Source organism: Schistocerca americana, chromosome 1 (genome assembly GCF_021461395.2).
Source record: "Schistocerca americana isolate TAMUIC-IGC-003095 chromosome 1, iqSchAmer2.1, whole genome shotgun sequence".
NCBI lineage: Eukaryota > Metazoa > Arthropoda > Insecta > Orthoptera > Acrididae > Schistocerca > Schistocerca americana.
Window position 1 is genome coordinate 176,908,284 of NC_060119.1, and position 25,939 is coordinate 176,934,222.

Below are 25,939 nucleotides of genomic sequence, written 5' to 3' on the forward strand. Positions count from 1 at the left end.
TTCAGTTTTAATCCAGTGATTGACATCATGAGTAGCAATTGTTTCTTAAAAAACATCTAGACAATTTATTTTTATTTTGTTTACATGAACAAAAAATAAATTTAATATCATTTTTTGTTAAAGCATTAAAATTATATTATTGGTAAGTACTGTATTAGATTTAAAGTGCTTAATGAATTGTCAAACTCCTAGGAAAATTCACAATTCATAGGATGCAGGCATTTGAAACCAGAAGTTTTTTATCCTGGAGTACCTATCCGTCCAGTTTAAAAGAAACAGCATTATGGACTATGCATTACACAGGAAGGTAGCATAAATGCAAATAATTATATGTGTAATTTCAGCTTAGAGCACAGCTTTGTCTGATTTAATTTTTGTTTCACAAATTTCATAAGTTAACCAATCCTAGTGTAGACAAATAACAAGCAGAATAATTTACAGAACACTGAGATATTGCCTAATACAGTATTTACTTTGTAATCACATTACATGCATTGCACACTCTTATGTAGTTCCAAATTTTCTTGTCAATCTCATGTTGCAGTTGAACTTTAGAAAAATTTGGTGTATTATTCAGATTTCAAAAAATAAATACACACTAAGTACATATAAATGAAAATGGAAAGTATTTCTTTCACAGAAGATTACATATAAGGCTTTAATAACATTTAATAGGGATAAATATTTGTAGCTGCCATTATGTTGGCATAAACAGCAACTTCTGCTTAAATGGCATTAACAAAAATCAATAATACAACAACAAACAAAAACACATCAGTCTAACAAGCTATCTGTTGAGGCATAAACAAACAATATTCTTTATTCTTCACTTAAGACAATTGCAAAAAATGTATCAGATGTCATTCATGACTGCAACACCATCATCTAGCACCATGATGTCATATCCAGTTATAGGAGAGGACAAATATACCTCATAGAAAATATCATTACTGTAGTGTCAATATATTGCCCTGTATTTCCATTGAAACTTTTTGCTTATGGTAATAAAGTATTGACTGTTGTAGTCTTACACAAGAAATCATAAAACCTGAAGGGATGTGCACAAAAATAGTCTTGTACAATGATCATGTAATACTCGTAAATAACACTTTTCTTTTTTTGCTCTAACAAACAGAATATTTATTCTACATAGGATACACAACAACGTGTTATTTATTTTCAATGGAGTAGAATGTCACTCTAGTGAATTCACGTCCAAGGACAATCAACAAAATCAACTGTCACACATGAATGGCAAATTCATCTACATTGGACATAGTTTTTGGAAACATGAGTAAACCACTCACAAATGTGAAATAATTTAATTTTTAATTAAATCCATTGCTGCATATACCACATTTGTCTTCATTGTAGCATTTAAGAGTGGTGTTAATACAGACATCTCCCAAAGAAAACGATCTATTACAACACTGACCTATAGCATTGAGGATTACAATACTTACAAGTCTGTATAAACTATTAATCACAACACAGTTGAATTCGTTGATATTTTATGCCTACAATCAATTGCACAGATGCACTTGCAGGTCGGGGATCACAGGTTCAGACACAAGTAGTCACACCAGCATAGATGCACAAAATTAGCTGATAACCATTAAAAAAGGTAGCATGGGTAACAACCCAAGTATCTAGTGTCAAAGACACTACTGTTGAGTCAAATACATACTAAGATCACTGCATACTAATTCATTCACAGCACTATTTCACGATAATGCCAACTGACTCACACATTATCCGTAAATGGTAGGATCAATAATCAATTTTCTCAGCATCAACCTGCAGATCATATTAATTTGTTTGTTAAATTCAGATGGGTGTAGGCAGTACAGTAAAGTCTTGTAGAGCAGATTTCACAGTTTCATACAATGGTCGATTACCTTCGGCATCACAGTAACCATCGGAAGTACATAGGGTCTGAAGCTTACTGAGGTAGCTGTCAAAATTATCATGAACCAACTTTTCTCCAGGAGCAGGTCCAATTCCTGGTTGTCCACTACCTCCACCAGGTAATCTCACATGCTCCAGTAAAGTAATAACATTATTTCGAAGGTTTTCGTAGTATTCATTTAGATTGTTGTTGCGTTGGCTAATCATCTGGTTCTCCTGAAATGATAAATATTTGTTACAGTTAAGGTGGTGAGAGAGGGCTAAAGAAAACCAATGGTCACTGGTGATTCATTGCCTGAACTCATTAAAAATAAACTAATAAAACAGTACAGTAATGTCACTAGGACTTGCGAACAACATGCCATATATGTGCATAAACGTAAAGATAAAACGATCATAAGATGTAAATACTCCAGTCATGCGATTAAAAGCTGAGAGCTTCTAAAAGCTGTATTTTCTGACTTATGTAGATGATAATTCGTTGGTAACTTTGTAACATTGTTTACTCTTATTTCACATACACAAGTGCTCATTTGTAACCATTATGAGTAGGGAAACATGAAAATAATTTAACACAATGTACTTAAAAACAAATGCAGGTCAATGGAGAAGCAGACTTTCGGTCATTAAAGATTAAATAAGACTGAACACCAGAATATGGTATCTTACACTCCCAAAATTACTAATGCTTGTATGCCCATTAAATGGAAACGGATTGTGTTAGTTTTTACTGTCTCATAAGTAGCAGGATAATGTGAAATACCACAGACTTTAGCATTGGACAAAGAGTGGCAAATGAATTAGCAGTTATCTTATTACAGAAACTGTAATAAAGTACATGTGCCATGTGTTAATGAAACAAAAAACTAAACTGACTTAATTAAATTAAAGTTTGAAACAAGGATCTGAGTTTATAGATGGATGATGATGTCCACGTAATTAACTTTTTGAATTCCATTCTTTTAGCCTATGTTGTTGAAGTTGTTGTTGTTGTTGTTGTGGTCTTCAGTCCAGAGACTGGTTTAATGCAGCTCTCCATGCTACTCTATCCTGTGAAAGCTTCTTCATCTCCCAGTACCTACTGCAACCTACATCCTTCTGAATCTGCTTAGTGTATTGATCTCTTGGTCTTCCTCTATGATTTTTACCTTCCACACTGCCCTACAATACTAAATTGGTGATCCCTTGATGCCTCAGAACATGTCCTACCAACCGATCCCTTCTTATAGTCAAGTTGTGCCACAAATTTCTGTTCTCCCCAGTTTTATTGAGTATCGCCTCATTACTTATGTGATCTATCCATCTGATCTTCAGCATTCTTCTGTAGCACCACAATGGAGGGGTATCTGTTGAGAGGACAGACAAACATGTGGTTCCTGAAGATGGGCAGCAGTCTTTTCAGTAGTTGCAGGGGCAACAGTCTGGATAACTGACTGATCTGACCTTGTAACATCAACCATAACGACCTTGCTGTGCCGGTACTGTGAATGGCTGAAAGCACGGGGAAACTACAGCCATATTTTTTTCCGAGGGTGTGCAGCTCTACTGTATGGTTAAATGATGTTGGTGTCCTCTTGGGTAAAATATTCCAGAGGTAAAATAGTCCCCCATTTGGATCTCCTGGCAGGGACTACTTAGGATGGCGTTGGTATCTGGAGAATAAAACTGGCGTTGTACAGATTGGGCCATGGAATGTCAGATCACTTAATTGGGCAGGTAGGTCAGAAAATTTAAAAAGGGAAATGGATAGCTTAAAGTTAGATAGAGTGAGATTTAGTGAAGTTCAGTGGGAGAAGGAACAGTTTCTGGTCAGATGAATACAGGTTTATAAATACAAAAGCAAATACGGGTAACGCAGGGGTAGGTTTAATAATGAATAAGAAAATAAGAATACAGATAATCTAATATGAACAGCATTTGAATGCATTATTGTAGCCAAGATAGACACAAAGCCCACACCCACAGTAGTACAAGTTTATTTGCCAACTAGCTCCACAGATGAGGAGGATATTGAGGAAACGTGTGATTTGATAAAAGTAATTATTCAGATAGTTAAGGGAGGTGAAAATTTAATACTCATGGGGGACTCAAATTCAATAGTAGGAAAAGCAAGAGAAGGAAAAGAAGTAGGTGAATACAAACTGTGGGAAAGGAATGAAAGAGGATGCTGCCTGGCAGAATTTTGCACGGAGCGTAATTTAATCATAGCTAACACTTGGTGTAAGAATCATGAAAGAAGGCTATATAAAGAACCATAAAAGAAGGTTGTATATGTGGAAGAGACCTGGAGACACTGGAAGATTTTAGTTTGGTTATGTATTGGTAAGACAGAGATTTTGAAACCAGGTTTTAAATTGTAAGACATTTCCAAGGGCACGATTATGAACTGCTGATTAAAATTGAAGAAACTGCAAAAAGGCAGGAATTTAAGGAGACTGGACCTTGATAAACTGAAAGAACCAGGGGTTGTAGAGAGTTTCAGAGAGATCATTAGTGAACATTTGATAAGAACAGGGGAAAGGAATACAATAGAAGAAGAATGGGTAGCTTTGGGAAATGAAATAGTGAAGACAGCAGAGGATCAAATAGGTCAAAAGACAAGGGCTAGTAGAAATCCTTGGATAACACAAGAGATAATGAATTTAATCAATGAAAGGAGAAAATATAAAAATGCAGTAACTGAAAAAGGTTAAATGGAATACAAACATCTATGCAGTGAGATCAACAGGAAGTGCAAAATGGCTAAGCAGGAATGGCTAGAGGACAAATGTAAGAATCTAGAAGCATATATGCTGCTTACAGGAAAATTGAAAAGACCTTTGGAGAAAAGAGAACCATCCTGATGAATATCACAAGCTCAGATGGAAAACCAGTCTTAAGCAAAGAAGGGAAAGCAGAAAGGTGGAGCAAATATGTGGAGCGTCTATACAAGGGATATTTAATTGATGGCAATATTATGGAAATGGGAGAAGATGTAGATGATGGTGAGAAGGGAGATATGATACTGTGTGAAGAATTTGACAAAGCACTGAAAGACTTAAGTCGAAACAAGGCCCCAGGAATAGACCACATTGCGTTAGAGCTACTGACAGCCTTTGGAGAGCCAGCCATGACAAAACTCTTCCATGTAGGAGACAGGCAAAATACTCTCAGGTTCAAGAAGAATATAATAATTCCAATTACAAAGAAAGCAGGTGCTGAAAGGTGTGAAAATTACCGAATATCAGTTTAATAAGTCATGGTTGCAAAATGCTAACATGAATTCCTTGTAGAAGAATGGAGAAACTGGCAGAAATCAACATCAGGGAAAATTAGTTTGGACTCCAGAGACATGTAGGAACATGTGAGGCAATGCTGACACTATGATTTATCTTAGGAGGTAGGTTAAGGAAAGATAAATCTATGTATATAGCATTTGTAGACTTAGAGAAAGCTTTTGACTGGAATACTCTCTCTAAAATTGTGAGGGTAGCAGGAATAAAATACTAGGAGTGAAGGGCTATTTACAGCTTGTACAGAAACCAGATGGCAGTTATTAGGTTCAAGGGGCATGAAAGGAAAGCAGTGGTTGAGAAGGGAGTGAGGCAGAGTTGTAGCCCATTCCTGATGTTATTCAATCTGTATATTGAGCAAACAGTAAAGGAAACAAAAGAAAAATTTGAAGTAGGAATTAAAGTTCTGGGAGAAGAAATAAAAACTTTGAGGTTTGCAGATGACATTGTAATTTTGTCAGAGACAACAAAATACTTGGAAGAGCAGTTGAAGGTAATGGACAGGGCCTTGAAAGGAGGATATAAGATGAACATCAACAAAAGTAAACTGCGGACAATTAAACACAGTGTAATTAAATAAGGTGATGCTGTGGGAATTAGATTAGGAAATGAGACACTTAAAGTAGTAGACGAGTTTTGCTATTTGGGCAGCAAAATAAATGATGATGGCCGAAGTATGGAGGATGTGAAATGTAGACTGGCAAGAAATGTTTCTGAAGAAGAGAAATTTGTTAACATCAAGTATAGTTTTATGTGTCAGGAAGTGGTTTCTGAAACTATTTATATGGAGTGCAGCCATGAATGGAAGTGAAACATGGATAATAAACAGTTTAAACAAGAAGAGAATAGAAGCTTTTGAAATGTGTTGCTACAGAAGACTGCTGAAGATTAGATCGATAGATCACGCAACTAGTGAGGAAGTAGTGAACAGAATTGTGGAGAAGAGAAATTTGTGTTACAACCTGACTAAAAGAAGGGGTCAGTTGGTACGACACATTCTGAGGCATCAAGGGATCACCAATTTAGTTTAGTACTGTGGGGAGGGGGGTAAAAATCACAGAGGGAGACTAAGAGATGAATACAGTAGAATACAGTAAGCAGATTCAGAAGGATGTAGCTTGCAGATGAAGAGGTTAGCACAGGACAGCGTAGCATCGAGAGCTGTGTCAAACCCTTTGGAGTGAAGACCACAACAGCAACATCACTAGAAACTGTTACATCTAGGTATCTGTATGAGATGGCTAATTCCAGCTGTGACTCATTGATATAACAGTCATAGGGTACAATTTTTTCATTTTGTGAAGTGCACAATTTTACATTTTTGAACATTTGAAGCAAGTTAGCAATCTTTACACCACTTGAAATCTCAAGATTTGACTGAATATTTATGCAACTTCTTTCAGACAGTACTTCATTATAGATAACTGAATCATCTGCAAAAAGTCTGAGGTTACTATTAATATTGTGCACAAGGTCATTAATATACAACATTAACAGCAAGGGTCCCAACACGCTTCCCTGGGGCACACCTGAAGTTAGTACTACATTTGACAATGACTCTCTGTCCAAGATAAAATACTGTGTACTCCCTATCAACAAGTCCTCAATCCAGTCACAAATTTTACTTGATACCCCACATGATTGTACCTTTGACGATAAGCATTGGTGTGGTACTGAGTCAAAGGCTTTCCAGAAATCACGAAATTATGCATCTACCTGACTGCCTTCATCCAAAGTTTCAGTATGTCACGTGAGAAAAGTACGAGTTGGGTTTCACGTGACTGATGTTTTTGCAATCCATTCTTGTTAGCAAGGAGAAGGTCATTCTGTTTGAGATACCTAATTATGTTTGAGCTCAGAATATGTGTCAAGATTCTACAACATATCACTGTCAAGGATACTGGATGGTAGTTTTGTGGATCACTTCTACTAACCTTCTTGTACATGACTGTGACCTATGCTTTTTTCCAAAAACTGGGCACTGTTTTTTGTTCGATGGATATACATTAGATCAAAGAGGGGCTAACGTAGCCACATATTCAGTAGAGAATCTGTTAGGGATTCCATTGGGCCATGGAGCTTCGTTCGGTTTTAATGATTTCAGCCGTTTGTTAATGTCACTGACACTAATACTTATTGCACTCATCTCTTCAGTGGTTCAAGGATTAAATTATGGCAGTTCTCCTTTGTGGAGGAACATTTGAAATTGGAGTTAAGCATTTCAGCTTTTGCTTTGCTACCCTCAGTTTCAGTTCCTACCTAATCGCTAGGGACTGGACACTAACTTTGTTGCCACTAACAGCCTTTCCATACAACCAGAATTTCTTTGGGTTTTGCAAAGATCATTTGACAATACTCTGCTACAGCGGTCACTGAAGACTTGAAGCATCGCTCGCTTGGCAGTAAAATGCATTTCATTCAGCTTCTCTCTATCTGTAGTCCTATGCTTTGTTATCACCTATTATCAGTAATCTCTGTTTCTTTAGTACTTTCTTTACAGAGACTGTGTACCATGGAGGGTCTTTTCCACTATGAACTGGGTACATATCTGTTGACTGTATGGTCATTTATTCTTTTAAACTTGAGGCTTAGTTCCTCTATGTGCTCCTACCTGTGCTGAATGTTTCAAGTTCCTCGCTGAGATATGACGCTACTGATTTTTTAGCTAGTTGACTGAACTTATATATATATCTTTCTGCTTGGTTTAGTTGCCCTTGTACTTTAGTAATCATTGTTGCTGAAACTACAGCATGGTCACTTATATCCCTCAAAGGGGTAAGGTCTATTTTTTGCCATTAGATCCAATATTTTCCATCATGACTGGGAGTTCCAAACTAACTGTTCTGGGCTTCTGGGCAGTTTTCAGAGAAGGCATTTAGTAATATTTCATAGGATATCTTATCACGCCCACCACTAATAAAATGGTAATTTTCCCAATGGATTGTTGGATGATTACAGTCTCCACCAATGATTATGGTATAACTGGGAAACTTACGTACAAGTGAACTGAGGTTCTCTCTAAGGTTTTGGTTACGTCAGGAGAAGAGTGACAAAATGAACCAATTATTATTTTACACCCACCCCTAGTACTGAGTCATGCCCAAGCAATCTCACACATAGCTTCAATTTCTGTTCAGTAGATATGAGTTTCTTGTCTGCTGCAACAAGTACACCACATCCATTTCCCATTTGCCTACACACACTTAAATTTTCCCAGAAAAACTCATCACTATCAATTTCAGGTTTCAAACAACTGTCTGTACCTAGCATTACGTGAGCTTTACTTTGTTGTGAATGCTTTGGCAGATAACCTTTAGGATTTTAATACTCTCACATGTAGGAGGCATTTCTTTGGATCTTGCACTGATACTTCTGGGTTTCCTACAGCTATCATTATCTGCCTTGGATGGAGAGTCACCTAATCTAAAAAAAAACATTATGTACATCCCAAACACTGTCAGCTACCTGAGTAGCAGCCACTAATGTGTAGTGCACACCTGATAAACTTAGGGGGACCTTACAGTTCTCAACCCAATGGCGCAAGTCCAGAAAGTCACAGCCTAGCTTGCCAAAGATCCTTCAAAGTCATCCACTCTACTCAGAACCAAAGTACCATGATCATTTATTGGGACAATGCTGCAAATTGTGAGCTTTTTTGAACCACTCATTCGCAAACTGCCCTAAACACAAAAACTCATGAGCTGGATCTACGACTTTGATGTTAATTTCTAGAGTTTCCTTTTTGATCTGTTTATCGCACATTATCTTAGTCTTGTTGTAATTAATTTTCAGCCCTACTTTTAGACTTCCTCTATTAACTACTTCCAGTAATTGTTGAAACTTATGTACAGAAGAGGCACACAGATAGGAAAATGTCATGAAGAAAACAAAAGTGATTCAGAAATGTCCCATTAACAAATATTCCTTCTTTGTTTTCAAAGTTTAAGGATCTGAAAATTATTTCTAGATAAGCTGAGATTAGCTTTTGTAGTGTGGAATCTACTTGTCTGCCTCCTATTTCAGTTCTGAATTTCTCACCATCCTGTTGAAGTATAACTGAAACTTTAGCACTGACCTATATGATCTGCAGAGTAATAACTTAGGTAGAATCAATGACATGTTCCTTAGGCGCGTAATGGGGCCCCTTAGGGAAATGGCAGCAAGAGAGGGGAAGAAAACCAATGTGCACTCCGTGTGCATACCGGGGGGAGTCATTCCAGATGTGGAAAGGGTCCTTCCGGATGCCATGAAGGGTACAGGGTGCACCCATCTGCAGGTGGTCGCTCATGTCGGCACCAATGATGTGTGTCGCTATGGATCGGAGGAAATCCTCTCTGGCTTCCGGTGGCTATCTGATTTGGTGAAGACTGCCAGTCTCGCTAGCGGGATGAAAGCAGAGCTCACCATCTGCAGCATTGTCGACAGGACTGACTGCGGACCTTTGGTACAGAGCCGAGTGGAGGGTCTGAATCAGAGGCTGAGACGGTTCTGCGACCGTGTGGGCTGCAGATTCCTCGACTTGCGCCATAGGGTGGTGGGGTTTCGGGTTCCGCTGGATAGGTCAGGAGTCCACTACACGCAACATGCGGCTACACGGGTAGCAGGGGTTGTGTGGCGTGGGCTGGGCGGTTTTTTAGGTTAGATGGCCTTGGGCAAGTACAGAAAGGGCAACAGCCTCAACGGGTGCGGGGCAAAGTCAGGACATGCGGGGAACAAGCAGCAATCGGTATTCTAATTGTCAACTGTCGAAGCTGCGTTGGTAAAGTACCGGAACTTCAAGCGCTGATAGAAAGCACCGAAGCTGAAATCGTTATAGGTACAGAAAGCTGGCTTAAGCCAGAGATAAATTCTGCCGAAATTTTTACAAAGGTACAGACGGTGTTTAGAAAGGATAGATTGCATGCAACCGGTGGTGGAGTGTTCATCGCTGTTAGTAGTAGTTTATCCTGTAGTGAAGTAGAAGTGGATAGTTCCTGTGAATTATTATGGGTGGAGGTTACACTAAACAACCGAACTAGGTTAATAATTGGCTCCTTTTACCGACCTCCCGACTCAGCAGCATTAGTGGCAGAACAACTGAGAGAAAATTTGGAATACATTTCACATAAATTTTCTCAGCATGTTATAGTCTTAAGTGGAGATTTCAATTTACCAGATATAGACTGGGACACTCAGATGTTTAGGACGGGTGGTAGGGACAGAGCATCGAGTGACATTATACTGAGTGCACTATCCGAAAATTACCTCGAGCAATTAAACAGAGAACCGACTCGTGGAGATAACATATTGGACCTACTGATAACAAACAGACCCGAACTTTTCAAATCTGTATGTACAGAGCAGGGAATCAGTGATCATAAGGCCGTTGCAGCATCCCTGAATATGGAAGTTAATAGGAATATAAAAAAAGGGAGGAAGGTTTATCTGTTTAGCAAGAGTAATAGAAGGCAGATTTCAGACTACCTAACAGATCAAAACGAAAATTTCTGTTCCGACACTGACAATGTTGAGTGTTTATGGAAAAAGTTCAAGGCAATCGTAAAATGCGTTTTAGACAGGTACGTGCCGAGTAAAACTGTGAGGGACGGGAAAAACCCACCGTGGTACAACAACAAAGTTAGGAAACTACTGCGAAAGCAAAGAGAGCTCCACTCCAAGTTTAAACGCAGCCAAAACCTCTCAGACAAACAGAAGCTAAACGATGTCAAAGTTAGCGTAAGGAGGGCTATGCGTGAAGCGTTCATTGAATTCGAAAGTAAAATTCTATGTACCGACTTGACAGAAAATCCTAGGAAGTTCTGGTCTTACGTTAAATCAGTAAGTGGCTCGAAACAGCATATCCAGACACTACGGGATGATGATGGCATTGAAACAGAGGATGACTCGCGTAAAGCTGAAATACTAAACACCTTTTTCCAAAGCTGTTTCACAGAGGAAGACCGCACTGCAGTTCCTTCTCTAAATCCTCGCACAATCGAAAAAATGGCTGACATCGAAATAAGTGTCCAAGGAATAGAAAAGCAACTGGAATCACTCAATAGAGGAAAGTCCACTGGACCTGACGGGATACCAATTCGATTCTACACAGAGTACGCGAAAGAACTTGCCCCCCTTCTAACAGCCGTGTACCGCAAGTCTCTAGAGCAACGGAGGGTTCCAAATGATTGGAAAAGAGCACAGATAGTCCCAGTCTTCAAGAAGGGTCGTCGAGCAGATGCGCAAAACTATAGACCTATATCTCTTACGTCGATCTCTTGTAGAATTTTAGAACATGTTTTTTGCTCGCGTATCATGTCATTTCTGGAAACCCAGAATCTACTATGTAGGAATCAACATGGATTCCGGAAACAGCGATCGTGTGAGACCCAACTCGCTTTATTTGTTCATGAGACCCAGAAAATATTAGATACAGGCTCCCAGGTAGATGCTATTTTTCTTGACTTCCGGAAGGCGTTCGATACAGTTCCGCACTGTCGCCTGATAAACAAAGTAAGAGCCTACGGAATATCAGACCAGCTGTGTGGCTGGATTGAAGAGTTTTTAGCAAACAGAACACAGCATGTTGTTATCAATGGAGAGATGTCTACAGACGTTAAAGTAACCTCTGGCGTGCCACAGGGGAGTGTTATGGGACCATGCTTTTCACAATATATATAAATGACTTAGTAGATAGTGTCGGAAGTTCCATGCGGCTTTTCGCGGATGATGCTGTAGTATACAGAGAAGTTGCTGCATTAGAAAATTGTAGCGAAATACAGGAAGATCTGCAGCGGATAGGCACTTGGTGCAGGGAGTGGCAACTGACCCTTAACATAGACAAATGTAATGTATTGCGAATACATAGAAAGAAGGATCCTTTATTGTATGATTATATGATAGCGGAACAAACACTGGTAGCAGTTACTTCTGTAAAATATCTGGGAGTATGCGTACGGAACGATTTGAAGTGGAATGATCATATAAAACTAATTGTTGGTAAGGCGGGTACCAGGTTGAGATTCATTGGGAGAGTGCTTAGAAAATGTAGTCCATCAACAAAGGAGGTGGCTTACAAAACACTCGTTCGACCAATACTTGAGTATTGCTCATCAGTGTGGGATCCGTACCAGGTCGGGTTGACGGAGGAGATAGAGAAGATCCAAAGAAGAGCGGCGCGTTTCATCACTGGGTTATTTGGTAACCGTGATAGCGTTACGGAGATGTTTAATAAACTCAAGTGGCAGACTCTGCAAGAGAGGCGCTCTGCATCGCGGTGTAGCTTGCTCGCCAGGTTTCGAGAGGGTGCGTTTCTGGATGAGGTATCAAATATATTGCTTCCCCCTACTTATACTTCCCGAGGAGATCACGAATGTAAAATTAGAGAGATTAGAGCGCGCACGGAGGCTTTCAGACAGTCGTTCTTCCCGCGAACCATACGCGACTGGAACAGGAAAGGGAGGTAATGACAGTGGCACGTAAAGTGCCCTCCGCCACACACCGTTGGGTGGCTTGCGGAGTATCAATGTAGATGTAGATGTAGGGACTGTTAGTACAAATTTTGAAGGAAATCAGTCAAACAAGGGACTGTTAGTACAAATTGTGAAGGAAATCAGTCAAACAGTTTCTAAAAATCTATTAAACCTAGGCAAAGTGTTAATTCATAGTCATTGCTTCACTCTACAATTTCTCACATCTGCTTGTTGATCAATCACAGTAAGTGCTAAAGGAGAGCAAAAATGTTTGATAGTGGATAAATAGTTGGAATTTCAGACAGCAATTTATTTTTTCAACCTATATACAACATTTTTCACTTTATGGATACCAGAATCTATATCTACAGTTTGCAAATCACTGTGAAGTGCATGGCTGAGGGTACATCCCACAGGAATGAGAAAAACTGATTGCTTAAAACCAACATTGGTATTTTAGTTCTGAATAACCAACATTTTTGGTTGCTGTTTGGTATTAGTTATAACAGTTCTTTAGTTTTTACTAAAACTAGGTAAAAAATTGGTATACCATTTTGTCATAGTAATGGTGCTCAACTTTTTTGTTTTTAAATAAAATGCTTTCAGGAAACAGTAATGTTCATTCATAAAATTTTCATTGCTTTAAAATAATGGGTTATTATAGAAAACAGGAAGAGCAATCAGAGCTATTTTAATAACAACACTATCATTTGGAACTGATCAACAAACATTTGAGATGAGAATTGGTACAGCATTACTGAGACAGTAATGTACCTGTTGTCCTCCTTTGCAAGAAGCAGTGAGCCTTACATTATTTGGGAGCAGAGTAGAAGGTGCATGCCAGGCTTGTTATTTGTAGCTCAAAAATATATGTATCATATATATGTATTTGTTGACAACATCCATACAATCTATATTGCCTATGGATGGACAGAAAAAATAAATAAATAAAAAATAAATTTATCACTGTTGGGAAGCAGTATGGCTTCTGCATTTTTGAATGATGTTTCTGATGAAAGGAATTGACTTACAGATCAACAATTATGATACATGTATTTATGAGCATATTGGACAATAAATAATTTTTTACTGATATTAATATATTTTCAATAAATCTTGTCTAAATAGGTAGGCAATAAATATTGTCCAAAAGATTTATTTATTTATTCATTCATCCAAATTTTTTTTCCGGATTGTGGGACACAGAACAAACACAACACAGTAAAAATACACTATTATTTTAGTAGCTATTTAAATTTTAGTTTCATTCATAAAAGAGCTTGCACTACTTGCAGTAGCGGAACTGTCTTGTTTCAAGTCTCTTGTATCTCTAATGTTATAAAAATTCTGCTGCTGAGTATAAGCAATGATCTAATAACAACACCCTTAGGGTTTACGAAAGAGTGTGAATGATGATATGATTTTTACCTTATGTGGAAGACTATTGCAAATTTGTATACCACTGTTTATTGTGGAAGTTTTGTAGGCTGATTTCCTTACTGACTGAACGTCAAGGTTTTCCTCTTGTCTTGTCATGCTCAAGGATATTAAAATTTTCAAAACTTCCTGGCAGATTAAAACTGTGTGCCTGACTGAGACTCGAACTCGGGACCTTTGCCTTTCATGGGCAAGTGCTCTACCGACTTAGCTACCCAAGCACGACTCATGCCCCGTCCTCACAGCTTTACTTCCGCCAGTACCTCGTCTCCTACCTTCCAAACTTTACAGAAGCTCTCCTGCGAACCATGCAGTACTAGCACTCCTGAAAGAAAGGATATTGCGGAGACATGGCTTAGTCACAGCCTAGAGGATGTTTCCAGAATGAGATTTTCAGTGGAGTGTGCACTGCCCCTGAAAGGCAAAGGTCTCGAGTTCGAGTCTCGGTCAAGCACACAGTTTTAATCTGCCAGGAAATTTCATACCAGCACACACTCTGCTGCAGAGTGCAAATCTCATTCTGGAAACATCCCCTAGGCTGTGGCTAAGCCATTTCTCTGCAATATCCTTTCTTTCAGGAGTGCTAGTCCTGCATAGTTCACAGAAGAGCTTCTGTAAAGTTTGGAAGGTAGGAGAAGAGGTACCGGCAGAAGTAAAGCTGTGAGGATGGGGCGTGAGTCATGCTTTGGTAGCTCAGTTGGTAGAGCACTTGCCTGCAAAAGTCAAAGGTCTCGAGTCCGAATCTCAGTCCGGCACACAGTTTTAATCTGTCAGGAAGTATCATACCAGCGCACACTCCACTGCAGAGCGAAAATCTCATTCTAGATTAAAATTTTCATATGTTTTTTACATTCTTTTTAACATACATACAGATTTCTAGTATGTGCATACAAGGAAGTGGGAGGATTGATGACTTTTGTAAGAGGGTTTGCAAGAATCTGTTTGTCAAGCATGTTGCATTGCTCTTACAGTTCTTTTCTGGGTTAGGAAAATAAGTGAACTAGGTGGTGTATTACACGAGAATATAGTTTTGTACAGTAGGATGCTACAGAATTGAGCAAAGCAGGCAATTTGGACAGAGTTAAAACATGCTTTAACACAGAGTAACTGTAGATTATAACATATTTTATTTAGTGTTCCATTCATTTTGTTTATATGTGTATGCCATTTGAAGTTATTTCGAAGCCATATGCTTAAAAACTTTGTTTCCAGAGGTGATAGAAGTTTGCTGGAGTTCATTGTCACACTGATGTTTCTCTTCAAATTATCTACGTAGCTGTGCAGTAGTTTTATTTACAGCGGTTTGTAATTGGTTTTTTGTATTTACTGTGATAAGGACGCTTATGTCATCTACATAAAAAGTATTTCTTTGTGACACAATGTTTAGGTCTAAATTGTTTATATAGAGGACAAAGAGGATTGGCCCAAGAATGAATCCCCGAGGGACTCCATTTTTTTTTTTTTTTTTTAAGACCTCCCCCCCCCAAGAACCATGGGCCTTGCCTTTGGTGGGGAGGCTTGCGTGCCTCAGCCATACAGATAGCCATACCATAGTGCAACCACAACGGAGGGGTATCTGTTGAGAGGCCAGACATACGTGTGGTTCCTGAAGAGGGGCAGCAGCCTTTTCAGTAGTTGCAGGGGCAACAGTATGGATGATTTACTGATCTGGCCTTGTAACACTAACCAAAACGGCCTTGCTGTGCTGGTACTGCGAACGGCTGAAAGCAAGGGGAAACTACAGCCTTAATTTTTCCCGAGGGCATGCAGCTTTACTGTATGGTTAAATGATGATGGCGTCCTCTTGGGTAAAATATTCCGGAGGTAAAATAGTCCCCTATTCAGATCTCCAGGTGGGGACTAATCAGGAGGACGTTATTATCAGGAGAAAGAAAACTGGCGTTCTACGTATCGGACCGTGGAATACCGGATCCCTTAATCGAGTAGATAGGTTAGAAAATTTAAAAAGGGAAATGGATAGGCTAAAGTTAGATATTATAGGAATTAGTGAAGTTCAGTATCAGGAGGAACAAGACTTTTGGTCAGGCGAATACAGGGTTATAAATACAAAATCAAATTGGGGTAATGCAGGAGTCGGTTTAATAATGAATAAAAAAATAGGAGTGTGGGTAAGCTACTACAAACAGCATAGTGAACGCCTTATTGTGACCAAGATAGACACGAAGCCCACACCTACTACAGTAATACAAGTTTATATGCCAACTAGCTCTGCAGATGACAAAGAAATAGAAGAAATGTATGATGAAATAAAAGAAATTATTCAAATAGTGAAGGGAGACGAAAATTTAATAGTTATGGGTGACTGGAATTCAGTAGTAGGAAAAGGAAGAGAAGGAAATGTGGTAGGTGAATATGGATTGGGGCTAAGAAATGAAAGACAAAGCCGTCTGGTAGAATTATGCACAGAGCACAACATAATCATAACTAAGACTTGGTTCAAGAATAATAAAAGAAGGTTGTATACATGGAAGAAGCCTGGAGATACTGACAGTTTTCAGATAGATTATATAATGATAAGACAGAGATTTAGGAACCAGGTTTTAAATTGTAAGACATTTCCAGGGGCAGATGTGGACTCTGACCACAATCTATTGGTTATGAACTGTAGATTAAAACTGAATAAACTGCAAAAAGGTGGGAATTTAAGAAGATGGGACCTGGATAAACTGACTAAACCAGAGGTTGTAGAGAGTTTCGGGGAGAGCATAAGGGAACACTTGACAGGAATGGGGGAAAGAAATACAGTAGAAGAAGAATGGGTGGCTTTGAGGGATGAAATAGTGAAGGCGGCAGAGGATAAAGTAGGTAAAAAGACAAGGGCTAGTAGAAATCCTTGGGTAACAGAAGAAATATTGAATTTAATTGATGAAAGGAAAAAATATAAAAATGCAGTAAATGAAGCAGGCAAAAAGGAATATAAACGTATCAAAAATGAGATTGATAGGAAGTGCAAAATGGCTAAGAAGGGATGGCTAGAGGACAAATGTAAGGATGTAGAGGCTTATCTCACTAGGGGTAAGATAGATACTGCCTACAGGAAAATTAAAGAGGCCTTTGGAGAAAAGAGAACCACTTGTATGAATATCAAGAGCTCAGATGGAAACCCAGTTCCAAGCAAAGAAGGGAAAGCAGAAAGGTGGAAGGAGTATATAGAGGGTCTATACCAGGGCGATGTACTTGAGGACAATATAATGGAAATGGAAGAGGATGTAGATGAAGATGAAATGGGAGATACGATACTGCGTGAAGAGTTTGACAGAGCACTGAAAGACCTGAGTTGAAACAAGGCACCAGGAGTAGACAAAATTCCATTAGAACTACTGACAGCCTTGGCAGAGTCAGTCCTGACAAAACTCTACCATCTGGTGAGCAAGATGTATGAGACAGGCGAAATACCCTCAGACTTCAAGAAGAATATAATAATTCTAATCCCAAAAAAAGCAGGTGCTGACAGATGTGAAAATTACCGAACAATCACTTTAATAAGTCATGGATGCAAAATACTAACGCAAAATCGTTACAGACGAATGGAAAAACTGGTAGAAGCCGACCTCGCGGAAGATCAGTTTGGATTCCATAGAAGTATTGGAACACATAAGGCAATACTGACCCTACGACTTATCTTAGAAGCTAGATTAAGGAAAGGCAAACCTACGTTTCTAGCATTTGTAGACTTAGAGAAAGCTTTTGACAATACTCTCTTTCAAATTCTGAAGGTGGCAGGGGTAAAATACAGGGAGCAAAAGGCTACTTACAATTTGTACAGAAACAAGATGGCAGTTATAAGAGTCGAGGGACATGAAAGGGAAGCAGCAGTTGGGAAGGGAGTGAGACAGGGTTATTCAATCTGTATATTGAGCAAGCAATGAAGGAAACAAAAGAAAAGTCGAGGGACATGAAAGGGAAGCAGTGGTTGGGAAAGGAGTGAGACAGGGTTGTAGCCTCTCCCCCATGTTATTCAATCTGTACATTGAGCAAGCAGTGAAGGAAACAAAAGAAAAATTCGGAGTAGGTATTAAAATCCATGGAGAAGAAATAAAAACTTTGAGATTCGCCAATGACATTGTGATTCTGTTGGAGACAGCAAAGGACATAGAAGAGCAGTTGAACGGAATGGATAGTGTCTTGAAAGGAGGATATAGGATGAACATCAACAAAAGCAAAATGAGGATAATGGAATGTAGTCGAATTAAGTCAGGTGATGCTGAGGGAATTAGATTAGGAAATGAGACACTTAAAGTAGAAAAGGAGTTTTGCTTTTTGGGGAGCAAAATAACTGATGATGGTCGAAGTAGAGAGGATATAAAATGTAGACTGGCAATGGCAAGGAATGCGTTTCTGAAGAAGAGAAATTTGTTAACATCAAGTATTGATTTAAGTGTTAGGAAGTCGTTTCTGAAAGTATTTGTATGGAGTGTAGCCATGTATGGAAGTGAAACATGGATGGTAGTCAGTTTGGACAAGAAGAGAATAGAAGCTTTTGAAATGTGGTGCTACAGAAGAATGCTGAAGATTAGATGGGTAGATCATATAACTAATGAGGAGGTATTGAATAGGATTGGGGAGAAGAGAAGTTTGTGGCACAACTTGACTAGAAGAAGGGATCAGTTGGTAGGACATGTTCTGAGGCATCAAGGGATCAACCAATTTAGTATTGGAGGGCAGCATGGAGGGTAAAAATCGTAGAGGGAGACCAAGAGATGAATACACTAAACAGATACAGAATGATGTACGTTGCAGTAGGTACTGGGAGATGAAGAAGCTTGCACAGGATAGAGTAGTATGGAGAGCTGCATCAAACCAGTCTCCGGACTGAAGACCACAACAACAACAACAGTGTCTGAGAAACATACCCTAATATTTTCCTGCAGTTCATGTTTTATTTGTATTTTCTGTTTTCTTTTTGTCAAGTCAAGTACAATATGAACCCTTTTAGCTCAATGCCTCTAATGCCAATAATTGGAGCTTGTCCAGCAGTATGTTGTGGTCCAGTATGTTAAAGGCTTAAGTCTGAAAAATGGCAGTAGCATTTTGATTTTTGTCCACTGTTTGCAGGGCATTGTGTATAAAATCATAGGTGCCACTAGTTGTTGATTTATTTTTTCTAAAATCCATGCTGAGTATCACTGACACTTTTGTTTTTCTCTAAAAATTTAATTAGCCTATTATTCATTACTTTTTCTATGATTTTACTAAAGCCTGATTATAAGCCAATTGATCTATAGTTTTCTATATTTGATTTGTCTATGAAGAGGGACTACTTTAGCAACTTTTAAACAGTCTGGAAACAAGTGTGCCAGGAAAGTTGAATTGACTATACTTGCAAGAGGCAGTGAAGTGTTTGTAATACATTGCTTTATGATGCAATCAGGAATACCATCAATTCCTGATGACATTTTGTTAACAGTTGATGCAACATGGATGATTTCATCAGGAGCTGTTCCACAAACATACATCAAAGATGAACATGAGTGCACTTTGTTTTTCTGTTTCTTTTCAGTATCTATTTTGCCACAGACTATTAAATTATTTGCGTATCCTGCATAGTAACACCTAAAAGATTTGGGATATGTTGCTGATCAGTTACATTCTTGTTCCCATGGTTCAGAGTGACGTTTTCCATTTAAGGGACACTTCATTTGCTTCCTTCTTTATTACTTTCCTTACTACTTAACTTTCATGTGCTGACTGTTATGAACTTATCATAGGCCATTCTTTTTGCCTGGTGTATCACTATTTTGTAGATTTGAAGGTATTTCTGAATGTACTGAAGTACGGGTATGATACTGTTTTCCCTGTATCTGAGTAGTTCTCTTTTTCTCACACTTGACATCTGAAAACTGTTGTCATTCATCTCTTTGCTTTTGGAGCTTTGCCTCCTATTACTTGTGTTTTCAGAGGCAATGCATTTTCAAAGTAATCACTGAAGATACTAGAAAATTTCCCAAACTTTTTGTTGGTGTCACCTATTTGGAAAGGTTCCTCCCACCTTTCTCCTGATAATAGTGAACTGAATGTTGTTGTATTATGTGTGCTGAAACTTCTTGCTGCTACAGTTCTTTTGTAGTTCTGTGTGGGCAGCAAGTAGCTCTGGAGGGTGACAACTTGAGTTTCAGAGAAGGAAAGAAGCTACTCACCATATAGTGGAGATGCTGAGTCACAGATATGCACAACAAAAAGATTCTCACAATTATAGATTTCGGCCATTAAGGTCTTTGTCAACAATATACGCACACACACACGACTGCAGTCTCAGGAAACTGAAACCACACTGCGAGGAGCAGCACCAGTGCATGATGGGAGTGACGACTGGGTGGGGGTAAGGAGGAGGCTGGGGTGGGGAGGGGGAGGGATGGTACAGTGCAGTTGGTGGACAGCGAAGTGATGCAGTTAAGACGGGGAGGGGGGGGGGGGCAGGGGAGAGGTGGGGAGTAGGGAGGCAGCAAGTAGCAGAAAAGGATATAAATAAAAAGAAATAAAAAGACTGGGTGTGGTGGTGAAATAACAGCTGTGTAATGCTGGAATGAGAACAAGGATAAAGCTGGACGGGCGAGGACAGTGACTAATGAAGGTTGAGGCCAGGAGGGTTATGGGAACATAGGGTATATTGCAGCGAACAAGGGGAATGCTCTTCTGTGGCCAGACAGTGGGACTTTGGGAGGTGGTGGGAGACTGGAAAGATAAGGCATGGGAGATTTGTTTTTGTACAAGGTTGGGAGGATAATTACGGTCAGTGATTGCTTCAGTGAGACCATGGGTATGTTCCGAGATGTACTGCTCGTCACTGCAGGTGTGACGACCATGGGTGATTGGGGTGTATGGAAAGGACTTCTTGGTAGGGAATGGCTGGCAGCTCTCGAAGTGGAGGTATTGCTGGTGGTTAGTAGGTTTGATACGGACGGAGGACTGATGTAACCATCTTTGAGGTGGAGGTCAACATCTAGGTAGGTGGCTAGTTGTGTTGAGGAGGACCAGGTGAAGCAAATGGGGGAGAAGTTGTTGAGGTTCTGGAGGAATGTGGATAGGGTGTCCTCACCTTCAATCCAGATAGCAAAGATGTCATCAGTGAATCTGAACCAAGTGAGGGGTTTAGGATTCGGGGTGTTTAGGAAGGATTCCCCTAGATCGCCTGTGAACAGGTTGGCATAAGATGGTGCTATGCGGGTGCCCATAGCTGTTTCCCGGATTTGTTTGTAGGTAACGCCTCGTCCATCCTTACACAACCCTTCTCCCAAACCCTTACCTCATGGCTCATACCACTGTAATAGACCTTGGTGCAAGACCTGTCCCGTACATCCCCCTACCACTACCTACTCCAGTCCAGTCACTAACATCACCTATCCCATAAAAGACACGGCTATGTGTGGAACCAGTCTTGTGATTTACAACCTAAGCTGCAACCACTGTGCTGCATTCTTTGTAGACATGACAACCAACAAGCTGTCTATCTGCATGAATGTCCACTGACAAACTGTGGCCAAGAAACAAGTGGACCACCCTGTTGCTGAACACACTGCCAAACATGATATCCTTCATTTCAATGACTGCTTCACAGCCTGTGTCATATGGATCCTTCCCACCAACACCAGCTGTTCTGAATTGAGGAGGTGAGAATTTCCCTGCAATACATCCTATGTTCCCGTAACCCTCCTGACCTCAACCTTCGTTAGTCACTGTCCTCACCCATCCAGCCACCTCTCTGCTCCTATTCCAACACTACACAGCCATCATTTCACCACCACACCCACTCTTTTTATTTCTTTTTGTTTCTCTCCTTTTCTGCTTCCCCCTCACTCCCCACCTCTCCCCTGTCATCCATGTAAACTGCAGCACTTTACTGTGTGCCACCCCCATGATACTATCCCTTCCCCTCCCCACCCCAGCCTCCTCCTTACCCCCACCCAGTTGACACTCCCATCATGCATTGGTGCTGCTGCTCGCTGTGTGGTTTCAATTGCCTGAGACTGCAGTCGTATGTGTGAGTTGTATTTGCGTGTGTGTGTGTGTGTGTGTGTGTGTGTGTGTGTGTCTATTGTTGACAAGGACCTTAATGGCTGAAAGCTGTAATTGTGAAAATCTTTTAGTTGTGTCTCTGTGCGACTCAGTATCTCCCATCTCCGCTATATGGTGAGTAGCATTTCCTTCTCTAATATTGTTACATTCCTTCCTAGATTTTCCATTGTTTGATTTAATCTCACTGTTTGCATTACTGTAACATTAACTACTGTCAGATATCTTTCCTGGTAAATGTTCTAGTTTGCCTACTATCTAAATTGTTCATTTGAATTTTTTGAAAGTGAATGGTTAGTTTTGTTACAAAAAAGTCAATTGCATTTAAATTTCAGTTAAAAAGTAAATAAATACATTTGACTCCAAAATGTGGTCTCCATTTGAAATACTTAAAGAAAACGAATGATACAAATTTTGCAAAAAAACTTATTACTTGTCTACCATTCCTATGAAATAATAAAAGAGAAAGGAAATCAGGGCAACAGTAATAAACTAAAAACTTAAAAATTCATTCATGGCCTATAATACAAAGAGAAAGTAGCTGATCATCTGCCTGTGTTTACACAGTACATCTACACCTGTTTGTAGCCCTTGGAAACTGAGAACTTACATGTCATTTATGATCCTTCAGCACTGGCACATTGTAACACACAAATAATGGTATGATCCTCAATTACAACAAAATTTTTGAGCCAAGTTCCAAAAAATCTGGATCAGTAGGAGAATACTTTTCATTTACTTTTTTATTTTATTTATTTATTTATTTATTTTTGCAATATTCAGTACTTCATTACTTTTTGAGAAAAGCAGTAAACAGTACATGACCTAAGTTTTCTTTTATTTATCTATTTTATTTGATATTTTTAAGTGTATAATGCAAAAGTCTTGGAGTCTTAGCATTTTCAATCTTTGAATGACGTCTACATTTATTACTGAAAATAAAAGCAACAAAAAACTGAAAATGGGATATTTCAGAAACCAGTCATTTTGATTGGTTTTAATGGTCAGGTTAAAATGGAGATGAAAAAAACTGATATGACTGAAAACTGGTTCTTTCAGCAATAACTGCCATCCTTAACATCCTGTTATACCAATTGTAAGGGTTTTTTCCCCATTCCATTCACATGAGAAGTGTGGGAAAAATTATTGTTAAATCCTGCTGTATGTACTGTAACTAATCTATCCTTCTCTTAATATCCCTGTCAGAACAATATGTTATGGTTGCAGTATGTTCCTACAGTCATCATTTAAAGCTAGTTCTTGAAACTTTGTTAGTAGACTTTCTCAGAAAAGTGTATGTCTAGCTTCAAGTTTGTGTCAGTTCAGTTCTTTCAACATCTCTGCGACACTCCCCCATGAGTCAAAAAAATCTCTAACCATTTGTGCTTTCCTTCTCTGTATATGTTCAATGTACCCTGTTAGTCTTATTTTCAATGGGCCCCATGCACTTGAGCAATATTCTAGGATGGTTTGCACAAATTATTTGTAAGCAATCTCCTTGGTTGTCTGATTGCATTTCCCTAATGTTCTACCAGTAAACCAAAGTCTACTACTTGCTTCATCCATGACTGTGCCTTGTGATCATTCTGTTTCACATCCCTACAAAGTGTTACACCCAGCTATTCATGTGAGTTTACCAATTCCAACTGTGACTTTTTGATATTTTAGTCATAGGATAGTACATTTTTTTCATATTGTGGAGTGCACACTCCTACATTTCTGAACATTTAAAGCAAGACTTCACACAACTTTAAGATCTTACGAAGATCTGACTCAGTACTTGTGCAGCTTCTTTCAGACTGTACTTCATTGCAAATAACTGCATCATCTGCGAAAAGTGTAAGTTTACTATCAAAATTGTCTGATAGGTCATTAGTGTACAACATCAGCAGCTAGGGATCCACACACTTCCCTGGAGTACACCTGAAGTTACGTCTATATCTGTCAATGGCTCTCCATCCAAGATAACTTGCTGTGTCCTCCCTACTGAAAAATCCTCAATCCCTGTATTCAGCAAAAATAGGTTTCTATCAGGGAACAGATGATTTTTTTTTTGTTTTAAATTAAAACACAAAATAAATAATGTTTACAGTGGAAACACAAATATTTTACAAAATACAAATCAGTGCTGAATGAAAGTTCCACAAAGAGCTCATACTGAACTTGACCTTTACAATCAGAAGTGAGTTACTGACAACAAAGAAATAAATTGAAAAGTTGCATAACTGAGAACGAAAATCTGGAATGATCTAGGAAAAAACAGGATTTCCACAACATGATTGATATACGGGACAGTGATTCACAGTTAGCTATTAAAGACCACTCCTACATGAATAAGATGAAAGACGGAAATGAAAACACACAAAAAGAATATCAAACAGTAGGGCTGAAATAAGTCAATAAAACACACACACCCACCCACCCACCCACCCACACACACACACACACACACACACACACACACACACACACACACACGTATATAAGAATGCTTCATGAGGATAGGTCAGGTGGCCGGCCAGGGTCTTGATGAAGAAACTATCCTGGCATTTGCCTGAAATGATTTACAAAAACCATATGAAACCTAAATCAGTATGGCTGGACAGAGGTAGTCCATTCTCCCAGTAAAAGGAAGAAAAGGAAAAGAGAGAAATGAAAGAGAATAAGTGGGCACATATTTGGAAATAAACTCAACAGCAAGGAAAAACTTTACAGATTGGAACATTATAAAGATATAGGACATGGAGAGAATTATGTGAAGAGAAATTGGATTTATGTTCTGTCCTTTAGTTTCAGAGTCTCTTGATACTTTACTCTCAGTAATTTATGTCTCTTCAATTACATACTGTTTCAGATTTCCCATATTTCTCACCGTTAATCTCAAAATGAAACCTTCACTTTTGACATTTAAAATTCAAGCGTATTTGTCACCTTTGGAGTGCCTAAGATTGCAGGAAGTGTGGCATTTTTTACCATTCAGTGTAATTTTTGTATGGTAAAATTACAGATTGTTGTAGTTGACACTGAAATCAGTTGAGAGTAAAAGATCACAAATCATCCAAAATACAGGGTGTTTGAGAAAAAACTCCCTAGTTTTAACAAGTCCTAGAATCTGTACAAAGTGACATACACTATTCCAGTTTGTGGTTTTTGATTCATCAACTCTCCAAGTTTGGCTCCCCTGCATTTGGCAGGTCTGCTTAATCTTGAGACAGCACCAATGCTATCTTCTTCTTTTGCTCCCTCAGTTCAGTCAAGGCCATGCAGTGCAGTGCAGAGCAACTCGGCAACAATGTGTGCTCCACAATAGAAAGCACAGTCTGTTTTTGGCTTGAGAAAACTGAGTCAGTTATAACAGTGCAACATAATTTTAGATGTCAGTATGGTGATGAACCACCTACAGCAAAAAATATCCATCTTTGGCTAAAGTTCTTCAAGGAAAACGGTAGTGCTTTAAAATGGGGACGTTTACTGTGACGTATTGATAGAGTACGTCTTTCCCCAAATGGACAATATTGAGGCAGGAAAGGGGCTTGTGGTTTTCCAACAAGATGGCGCTCCACCTCATTACAGTAACCATATGTGTGCGGTCTTGACACTTGCTTTCCAGGAAGGTGGATGGGCAGGGCTGACCCATTACCTTGGCCACCACGAAACCCAGATTTAACCCCACTGGACTTTTTCTTCCACATAAAAAGTGTACAGTGAAAAGATCAGAGACATAAGTCATTTACATCAATCATCACAACGGTTGGGATGGTTATACCTGAAATGTTGGTGAATAAGTGGCGAGGAGTAGAATATCGTCTCGACGTGTGCAGGGCAACAAATGGATCCATCATT

The 25,939-nt window shown here is 39.1% G+C and overlaps 1 protein-coding gene across 1 annotated transcript in view; it reads right to left on the reverse strand.

Annotated features, from left to right (window-relative positions):
* Window positions 1-727: 727 nt before the first annotated feature.
* Window positions 728-25,939, reverse strand: part of LOC124613988 (trithorax group protein osa-like) — a gene marked incomplete at its 5' end in the record, with an annotated part of 283,482 nt that continues 258,270 nt past the window's right edge. Inside the window, one exon of the mRNA XM_047142819.1 lies at window positions 728-2,115. Within this exon, the coding sequence (XP_046998775.1) occupies window positions 1,828-2,115 (288 nt within the window). The remainder of the gene's footprint in view (window positions 2,116-25,939) is intronic.